This window comes from Brassica napus, chromosome C3, assembly GCF_020379485.1.
Source record: "Brassica napus cultivar Da-Ae chromosome C3, Da-Ae, whole genome shotgun sequence".
In the NCBI taxonomy this organism is placed as follows: Eukaryota; Viridiplantae; Streptophyta; class Magnoliopsida; order Brassicales; family Brassicaceae; genus Brassica; species Brassica napus.
Window position 1 is genome coordinate 53,786,795 of NC_063446.1, and position 10,355 is coordinate 53,797,149.

General features: G+C 42.1%; 3 protein-coding genes across 3 annotated transcripts; all 3 read right to left on the minus strand.

The window, feature by feature from the left end:
* Window positions 1-1,234: 1,234 nt before the first annotated feature.
* On the minus strand, window positions 1,235-3,335 carry LOC125575533 (putative receptor-like protein kinase At3g47110). Its single transcript, XM_048749772.1, has one exon. It carries the CDS (start codon window positions 3,333-3,335, stop codon window positions 1,944-1,946), a length of 1,392 nt encoding a protein of 463 aa, XP_048605729.1. The 3' UTR covers window positions 1,235-1,943.
* A 2,231-nt stretch (window positions 3,336-5,566) lies between these two features.
* On the minus strand, window positions 5,567-6,022 carry LOC125583171 (uncharacterized mitochondrial protein AtMg00820-like). The gene has a single exon (XM_048749773.1). The coding sequence runs from the start codon at window positions 6,020-6,022 to the stop codon at window positions 5,567-5,569; it is 456 nt and encodes a 151-aa protein (XP_048605730.1).
* Window positions 6,023-8,844: 2,822 nt separating this feature from the next.
* On the minus strand, window positions 8,845-9,570 carry LOC106355469 (putative receptor-like protein kinase At3g47110). Its single transcript, XM_013795414.1, has one exon. It carries the CDS (start codon window positions 9,568-9,570, stop codon window positions 8,845-8,847), a length of 726 nt encoding a protein of 241 aa, XP_013650868.1.
* Window positions 9,571-10,355: the final 785 nt, after the last annotated feature.

A 10,355-nucleotide genomic window follows, 5' to 3' on the forward strand; every position in this document is an offset into this window, starting at 1 on the left:
GAGAACTCCCTCCATCTTGAGGGGGTGTATTAAGAAGATATATCAATCTATGATTCTCTGTATATTTAACTTACCTTATACTATCCTCTGTACTCAGTATATATTTGTACATTCTCTATCAATACAATCATCCTTTCCACCCAATATATAATTTGTTGGAGATCAATCCAAGAGATAAGGTCTATATGTTTAGTATATATCTCATGTTTAATTGGTTTGTTAGGATAAGTTCTAAGGCTCATAAGCCTACTTACTTGGTTTTACTTGGTTGTACATATACGTTTGTAGTTTACGAATGAACAGATGATTCTCTTACGTTCTAGATGCTATTAGAATAAATAGTGTTCTAAACAATAGGCGGTGATGATAGATCTGGTGTAAATGGTGTGAGAAAACGGTTGACATCATTGGGTTTTTTTTTGGGTTGACAACATTGTTGTTTCATCGTATTCCATCTTCTCCTCAGAGATGTTGAATGCTCTACAAGGCAAGAGATTTACAAGTTTTATCGACGGTACGCCAAATCCAAAAACCTGCAGAAGGTGATCCTAATTTGGAGTCTTGGTAAGTGTGAACTCTATGATTGTGAGAATTCTACACAGAGCTTTGAGGGTTTAGGAACATGTGGTGACGTGGTGTGTTGTTTTTGAGTTAACAAAACAGAAAGTTGTGCTCAACGGCAAAGCTAAAATCCACTGCTTACAACACGGCGATGCAAAGAAACACATGCATCACCAGATTTTCAATTCAAATATTTATCCAAGCACGGAGTTATCAAACATTAACAACAGAACTGATTAATCAATGACGCCACGAAAAGCACTTGTTGTCCAAGGGAAAACAACAAATCATTGAGGATTATCAATTATACGCGCCTGTTAACAAACCATTCGTTTATTGTCTTTACTAACATAACATTCATTATAACTTATTCTGCAAGGATAAGCATATTTGTTGAGAGATAAAACCACAATTTGTGCGATTAACTTATTTCTGGCTTCACTCATTACCAAACGGTTCTTCAGAGATTCTTCAAAACGTGAACACATACATATGTCAAAACTTAAAACAGCACAAGCTTCGTTTGAGACTATTTCCAACCTCACATCGGTACCAAAAGCAAGGTAACTCTTATGTACATTATCAGAAGAGTAATTTCGCTAAACCCTCTGTGATCACATAAAAAATCGAAGAAACATGACTAGAAAGTTCAGCAAGAAACTCTATAAGACAAAAACAAACATATAGAGTTTAAGAAAAGTCTAAATTTGAAAAACTTGTCATCGCCGCCAAGGGGAAAAAACATCAAAAACAACTGAGAATTTAAAGGGAAGATTCAGCATTATTAATCATAAAGATGGTACCAAAACATACTATTTTTTCTGCAAATAATCAAGTAGTTGATAACACGAAGTCTTGGAGCATATATATGTATATGCTAATAAATGACATTATTTCATGGCTAGGCCTTGTGATATTAACCTTTGAAGATTTCATATGTTGTAGAGGAAACCAAAACACTTCAACGTCCGGCGGTTCTTCTGGTTTTAAAGAACCTCTCTCTGATTATGAATAACTCTTTTACAATTTCACTTATGGCCAACCGGTTCCTCGGAAGTTCCTCACAACACCTAAATCCCAACTCCAAGACCATTGTCAAGCACTCAGAAACAGGGAAACCAACTCAGAGACCTCTCTGAAGAATCAATGTGTCTACAATGTCCATTACTCTCTCAGGCAATGCTGACTTGGTGTAGCTGTATAGTGTAAAACTTCCCTCAAATAGCTCATTGGTTGGTTGTTTCCCTGTGAACATTTCCAAAAGAGGATTCCAAAACTATACACATCACCATGTATTGATGGTTGTCCTCCCATTTCATATTCTGCACCAAAAATTCACATAAAAAAGATTGGAGTGATAAAAATATACATAATGTTTCTTGTCATATTAACATGACAAATGTGTGATACTCTTTACCTGGTGCGGCATAGCCAATGGTTCCTCTAACGCCGGCCAAGCTGAGTTGATTGAGGAAGGACTCATGGTCGAATTTGAGGAGCAGTCGAGCTAGACCAAAGTCACTAACATGTGCTGTTAGATCATCATCCAGAAGTACATTGCTTGGCTTAAGATCGCAATGAGCTATAGGGTCATGACAATTAACATGAAGATACTCCAACGCAGATGCCACGTCTATCACTATATTAAACCTTTCACGAAGGGTCAAGGGCCTTGAGGTTGTATCGCTCGTCCCTTCTCGGTTCAGCCACATATCCAAGCTTCCATTCGGCATGAAATCATACACCAAGGCTCTGAACTCATTACCTTTGTAATCGACGCTGGAGCAAGCTGTTACAAGCTTCACAAGGTTGCGATGCCTTACACCCTTCAAGGCTTCACACTCTGCGCTAAAACTCTTGGCAGCTTCAGGCTTACTGAGATTCAACACTTTGATGGCAACAGCTCTGTTCACAGCACCGAGCAATGCTTTATAGACAACACCAAATTTCCCTGACCCAATGGTGTTTCCCACAGAAAACCCACCAGTTGCATTATGAAGCTCCTCGTAACTTACCCTTTCATGTACATGCACAGCTGTGGAACTATACATATTGTTAACCCTGTCGTTTTTGTTACGTTTCTTGAACCAACACCGAGAGATGATACCGATTATTACCGAAAGTACAAACAAAGCAACACCTGCACCAATGCCAATGACTATTTTTTTCTTTTTCACTCTTTTAATCTCTCCTAGCACGGAGCATGGCTTTAGCTGTAGTTCAGGAATGCCCCCACAGAGATTTATGTTTGCAAATATAGAAAATTGGCTGAAGTTTCGAAATGCTCCTTCAGTTGGTACTGGCCCTTCAAGGCTATTCACAGAGAGGTTTACATATTCAAGAGAGGAGAGGTTTACTAGATATCCAGGTATAGAGCCAGATAGATTGTTGTTGGACAGATCCAAGAGTTTAAGGTCCCTCAGATCTCTGATATTAATGATGCTTCCTTCAAATAAGTTTCTATTTAAACTAATATCTTCCAAGGAGAGACAGCTCCCCAGGGTTTGCGGTATATGTCCTGATAACTGGTTGTGTGAAACGTATAGCTGAATAAGATTCTCCAGCTTTCCCACCTCGCTTGGTAAATCTCCAGTCAGATTATTATACGAAACATTTAAGGAAACCAGAGACCGAGCTTCCATGAGTTCTTGAGGTATGGAGCCATGCAGCATGTTGTAATCAAGTCCAAGGTAAGGAAGGTAACTGCAGTTACCAAGAGTAGAAGGGATAGTTCCTTTGAAACTATTGTTGTACAAATAGAGCTCAGCTATCATACTGAGGTTCCCCAAGGAAGGTGGTATCTCTCATGACATCATATTGGACTGTAACTGGAGCCTTCCTAATCTAGAAAGCATCCCAAGGGAAGTGGGAAGTTCACCTGTCAAGAGGCTCTGCTCAACCTTGAATGTTTGGAGGCTTTCAAGGTTCCCAATGTCATGAGAAATGCTCCCAGAGATGAAGTTTCCTCCAAGGAAGAGATACGTCAACCGGTTGGAGAGATTGGATATAGCATGAGACATCTTCCCCCCCCCCCCCAAGTCTGTTGTAGCCAACACCAAGATGCTGTAGCTGAGTGCAATTATTCAAACTTCCAAGAAAATCAAGATCTCTGGAGGAGTAACTTCCCAAGGAGTTATAACTAAACCCAAGTATTTCTAGATTATGTAATCTTCCAAAACTCAAAGGAATGCTTCCTGTCATGTCGCATGCTGCAATATCAAACTCCCTGAGAGATGTAATATTGGCTAGCGAAGATGGAATCTGCCCTTTGAAAGCGTTTCCTCCCAAGAACAGCACTTGAATGTTTGGATAAAGCAAGTCAACGTCAGGCCTAAGCTGACCAGAGAAGGGGTTTGTGGGGATGGATAGAAACAGAAGTGAGGAGAGGTTGTAAATAGCAGGAGGAAAGACTCCTGAAAACTTGTTTTGCGCTAGCCTGAGAAACTTGATCTTCGTGAGTCTGGACATACTCTCATGGATCTCTCTGAATGCGTGAACAACAAAGATAAGTTACTTGACTTTCTTATTATGATCTCTCTCTCTTAAGGTTTTGTTTACAACATGAGTTACATTATACAGAGTTGTAAACTAGGGTTTTAGCTTTGTGCTCCTTCATCCTGTAGCAAAGCATATCTGTTTTGGATCTTGACAGCCTGTACTTGACCAGCTGGCTTGCCCTCTCCCATTTGCTTTTCCTTTCTGTTGCTCACTTTGGTATTGTCCTTACTAACGTTTTGTCTTGTGCAGGAAGAAGACCGTTGGAGCTGAAGAGCAAAGCTCTGCATTTTGTTCAAACCAGTGTTGGGCTTCGCAGGAGTTGGGCTTGACCCACTTGTGATAATAGGCCCCCTCAAACTTGGTGCATCGATTGTATCGACACCGAGTTTGCCTCGAAGAGAAGAAAATGCAGCTTGAGGAAGAGATTTGGTGAAGATGTCAGCGATCTGATGCTGATTTGGGATGTGCTTCACCTCGAGAGCTCCTAACGCAACCCTTTCGCTGACGTAGTGATAATCCAGCGCAAAGTGTTTGGTCCTCGAGTGAAATGAGGGATTTGCTGAAAGAAGAACCGCTGAGAGATTGTCGCAAAGCAGCAATGGTGTAGTCAGAAGAGGCAATCCGAGCTCCCGGAAGATAGAACAGAGCCAGGTAATCTCAGATGCCGTCTCAGATAGAGTTCTATATTCAGCTTCGGTTGAACTCTTAGACACTGTAGGCTGTTTCTTTGATGACCAAGAAATTAGATTCTTCCCCAGAAACGTGCTATAACCCCCAGTAGATCTTCTTGTAGAGCTACATCCTGCCCAGTCACTATCGCTGTAGGCAGTGAGGGTGAAATCTGTTTCTTTGTGTAGAGAGATCCCCATTGTGATTGTGCCTTTAACGTATCTGATGATCCGTTTCAACAGGTGAAAATCAGTGACCGTTGGCGAGTGCATCTTCTGACAGACATAATTCACAGCAAATTGTATGTCTAGACGCATCAGAGTCAGATACTGAAGCTTGCCAGCAAGACTTCTGAAGTAGGTAGGATGAGAGAACAGTTCAGACTTGTCTTCAACTCGATTCAGTTGCTGTGGCAAGGGCGTAGGCATTGGTTCACAGTCTTTCATCCCTGCTACTGCAAGTAAGTCTTCTGCATACTTTTGCTGACATAAGAACAGCCCTTTATCATGTGTCTGAACTTGAATCCCCAAAAAATAGTGTAGCTTTCCCATATCAGTCATTCTGAACTCGCTGTTGAGTTGTTTAAGCAGATGATCAAGACTCTCTGAGTTGTTTCCTGTGATCACCATGTCATCTACATATAGTAGAAGAATAATAATGTTTGTTTCCGTTTTGTAAACAAATAGGGATGGATCAGACTTGGAGCAGCAAAAACCAAAGTCAATCAGGAAGGTGCTGAACTTGTCGAACCACGCCCTCGGAGCTTGCTTCAAGCCGTAGATCTTCAGTCTCTAGACATGATGAGGATGCTCTTGATCAACAAAACCAGCAGGTTGCTTCATGAATACCTTTTCTTGTAAATCACCGTGTAAGAATGCATTTTGACATCCATTTGTCTTATTTCCCAATTCAATACCGTAGCCATGTGTAGAATTGTCCTTACTGATGCCATTCTAACCACAGGGCTGTAGGTTTCAAGATAGTCAACCCCTTCTTCTTGCTCATTTCCTTTTGCAACCAGACGAGATCGAAGCTTCTTGAAACTTCCATCGGCATTCAACTTCACTCTATGCACCCATCTGTTTCCTAGGACGTGCATATCTTCAGACCGTGGAACAAGTGTAAAGGTATTAGTTTCTTTACATGATTCAAACTCATCTCCCATAGCATTTCTCCAGCCTTCATGGTTTAACGCATCTGCTATAGTTCTTGGCTTTGGTATTGACACCTTTTGTGTGAGTAGAGCATAGTGAGGATTAGGTTTGACAGTTCCCACTTGCGACCTTGTGACCATTTGGTGTCTTTGTGGTGCAGTTGGAGATGGTTATGGTATAGGAGAAGGACTTGGTTCTGGAGAAGGAGTTGGTGTAGAAGCAGATGAAGATGCCGAAGACACCCTGTTACTCGAAGCCGATGAAGACTGAGGAACAGACTGCAGAGGCGGGAAGTCAGCTTCAGAGAACATAGGAACAGATCCTTGATGAACCACTGATTCTGATACTGGAGCTTCTGTTTCCTTCTCTGGCTCTGCGGGTGATTGCGGAACAAAGATCATTTGCCACACCTTGAGAAGAGGAGTTAAGACTGACGGATGACTATGCTTGTAAGCATGTTCAAAAAGGAAATCAGTTTCATCAAACAGAACGTGGCGTGTGATGTAGACACGACCAGTTGGAGGGTAAATGCATCTATATCCCTTGTATCTGTCATTGTAGCCTAGGAATACGCACTTGAGAGATCTAGGATCAAACTTGTTGGTAGCATAGGCTCTGAGAGACGGGTAGCAAGCACAACCAAACGTTCTTAGAAAACTGTAGTTGACTGCTTTCCCAAACAGTTTTTGATATGGAATCTGATTGTTTGGCAGGCTGCTTGTAGGGAGAAGATTGCTCAGGAAGGTTGCTGTGAAGAACGCTTCCACCCAATACTTCAGAGGCATCTTTCTATCAAACATCATTGACAACCCGAGCTCAGTGATGTGCCGATGCTTCCTCTCAGCCAGTCCATTCTGCTGCGGCGTATGAGGACACGAGATTTGTTGTCTGATCCCATCTTTTTGCAAGTGAGAGAGAAATGCAGAGCTGATAAATTCACCACCTCCGTCACATTGAAAGGTACCAATTCTGCATCTCAATTGATTCTCTACTAAAGCTTGGAACTTGCAAAAGATTGTAAAGAAATCTGACTTGTATTTCATAGGATAGATCCAACAAAACCGTGACCAATGGTCAATAAAGATTACATAAAATCTGAAACCCTGAACAGATGTTGTTGGTGCAGGCCCCAGAGATCACAGTGAATCTTCTCCAAAGGCCGAGTAGCAACATAACTAGAAGACTGAAAAGGTAAGCTACTGCTCTTGCCAAGTTGACAGGACTGACACATCTTCTTGGTAATTGAGCTTATTTTGATGAGGTTGTTTGCAGAGAGATGTTGAAGAACTTGCTGATGAGGATGCCCAAGTCTCCTATGCCAAACAGCGTCTGTAGCAGATTGCTGCCTAGAGGAGTATAGAGCTTTTATTTGAGGCTTGTTCTCAACTCTGTAAAGATCATTATCCCTTCTTCCCTTGGTAAGAACCTTCTTTGTAACCTTGTCCTTTATAGAAACTCCAACATTGTCAAACTCAACAGTGCAAGGATAATCATCTGTGACTTTTGATACAGATAAGAGAGATTTGGCAATCTGAGGACACACAATGACATCGTTGAGAGAAAGAATACCTGAGGAAGAGGCTATGGATGTGGAACCGGTATGAGTGATAGGTAGGTAACTCCCATCTCCTACCATAACAGTGTCCGTTCCATGATAAGGTTGTGACTGATGTAAATTCCTCGTGGAACTTGTGACGTGAGCAGATGCAGCAGAGTCAGGATACCACTCAGAACCAGAGTCATCAGAGACATCTGTGATGCGCATTGCTGCCAGAGCCTGAGGAAGTTCATCAAGTTGGTAGCTACTATCAAAACGGTGATAGCATTTGAGAGCATGGTGACCTGGCTTGCCACAGATTTGGCATGTAGGACGCGTATCTCCATCATACGAAGATGAGATCTGCTGGTGAAAGCCTCGTCCTCGTGTGCTGTAAGAACCACGACCGCGGCCTCTTCTGCCACCATGACCTCGAGAGGAGTAGTAGTTCCGTTGCTGCTGCGTGCGAACTGACGCAAACGCTAGATGCGGAGTCACTTCTTGACCAGTATTGTAACCTTGAAGTCTGTCATCGAAAGCAACTAGATGGGGAAAGATGGATTCGAACGTCGGAGGTGGAACAGTATCAATGGAGCCTTCAATAGCTGTCTTGATAGGCTCATAGTCACGCCCCAGACCACAAAGAGCCGAGAAGATCTTCATTGCCTCCGTCATGGGAGCACCAATAGAGGCAAGCTGGTCACTGAGGGCTTTAACCTCCTGAAGGAAATCGAACATCTTTTTGTCTTCTTTGGCTAAAGTCTGCATCTTGTGCTGAAGCTCAAACAAACGGGAGTTAGATGGTCTGTTGAAGTGTGTCTGAAGCGTGGACCAGATCTCTTGAGCTGTAGAACAGTTCACCACCATGGATTGGAGAGAATCAATGATAGATCCAAGGAGCCATGACTGGACGACTTGATCTGTTTGAAACCAAAGCTCATGGTCAGGGTTTGGAACAGGCGTAGAGGTACCATGAATGGTGGGAGCCAAGATGGTAGTAACTGGCTGAGGGATGGCACCAGTAACGAAGCCAAACAAACGCTGCCCACTGAGAAAAGACTGAAACTGACGTTTCCAGAAGAAAAAGTTTTGCTCATTGAGCTTTACGGTAACACAGTGAATGACGTTTAGACGAGGAGGGTCATAAGGCTCAAGATCCATGGTGGCACCGTGTGCTCTGATACCATGAACGTGTGAACAACAAAGATAAGTTACTTGACTTTCTTATTATGATCTCTCTCTCTTAAGGTTTTGTTTACAACATGAGTTACATTATATAGAGTTGTAAACTAGGGTTTTAGCTTTGTGCTCCTTCATCCTGTAGCAAAGCGTATCTGTTTTGGATCTTGACAGCCTGTACTTGACCAGCTGGCTTGCCCTCTCCCATTTACTTTTCCTCTGTTGCTCACTTTGGTCTTGTTCTTACTAACGTTTTGTCTTGTGCAGGAAGAAGACCGTTGGAGCTGAAGAGCAAAGCTCTGCGTTTTGTTCAAACCAATGTTGGGCTTCGCAGGAGTTGGGCTTGACCCACTTGTGATAATACTCTCCTTCCATACGGTTGTACGCGAGATCAAGCCTCTCGAGTGACGTTAGGATCCCGAAAGAGGCAGGTAACTTCCCTGTCAGGGCGTTTCTACGGAGAGACAGAAGGACAAGAGAAGAAAGGGAGGCTAGCTCGGAAGGAATCTCGTGTTCAAGATTGTTCAAAAGTGCAAAACAGTTGGATAAGCCGAGTGGAATCCCACCTCCGAGTACGTTGTTGCTCAGGTTCAAGTGTTGAAGCCTGAACAGCTTCCCCACCTCAGGAGGGATGCTACCGTGGAAATAGTTGTGGGAGAGACTAAGAGATGTGAGGAAAGAGAGGTTACCGATAGAGGGCGAGATAACACCTGTTAGTTTCATCCCGCTGAGGTTTAAACCACTGACTCTCTTGTGTTTCCGAGCACATGTAACTCCAGTCCAGTTGCAGAGATCAAAAGACTCATTCCATGACGCCAAGGAAACTCGGCTGTTTGGTGATAGGTTAGACTGAAACTCGAGCAGCGCTTGTTTGTCCGTCTGGTCAGTGAAAGTGGATGCCTGACAGCAGAACACAAGAGTATGTAGAGCAAGTACTTGAAGCAGCATAAGGCTTATACGAGGAAGATGCATTGTAAAGAGCTAAGTTCTTTTGTGTTAAACTGCAGTACCTTTGTCTTTGTTCGTTAGGAAATGAAGAAGATTACTACTTGTATATTCTTTTTGTACCCCCAAGAAGGGGTAAAGTTCGTTGTCAAGACAAGCAAAGAAAATTGACAGTTAGATTTAAAAAAGTACCTTCTCAATCAAAGAATCAACATCCATGCATCAATGATAAGAGAATAAATAATTAAAGAGAAATATTATTTTAAGGAAACAAAACTTGTGAGAGGAAGCAACCAACGGTCAACAGAAGTTGGCGGCGATAAAATATTTGCAAAACCTCGTTTCTGTTGGCTCATCATGACAATGAAGGTTCACAGTTTGAGAGCATTGACTTAATTCTGTAAAAAATGCTCTACTCGGATACTTCTTACCAAGTAACATGGACAGCAGCAAGAGTCCAAAGCTGTACACTTAGCTCTTCAACGTACAGTACGTTACGTACTCCATAAAGACATACTAAAATGATAATGAAATTAACTAGAGCTTTAACATAACAGACTATAGTCGTGTAGATGAATGGATCTAGTAAAGGTATAGAGATTAAGATTTATCCTCAAAGCAAGAATTGAAAACTATGGTTGATTTTTGGACCCGCAGAGCTAAAGTTGAGCAAGAATCAAAATCGGTCATGTTCGTTTGCTCACCCAGATGATTCATTATCTGGGTGAAATGCAAATTGATGTTTGTTTTGTGCATTATAATGTTACATCCAGATGGATCACTTAGCTGAATTTTTAAAAACTCATCTCAAA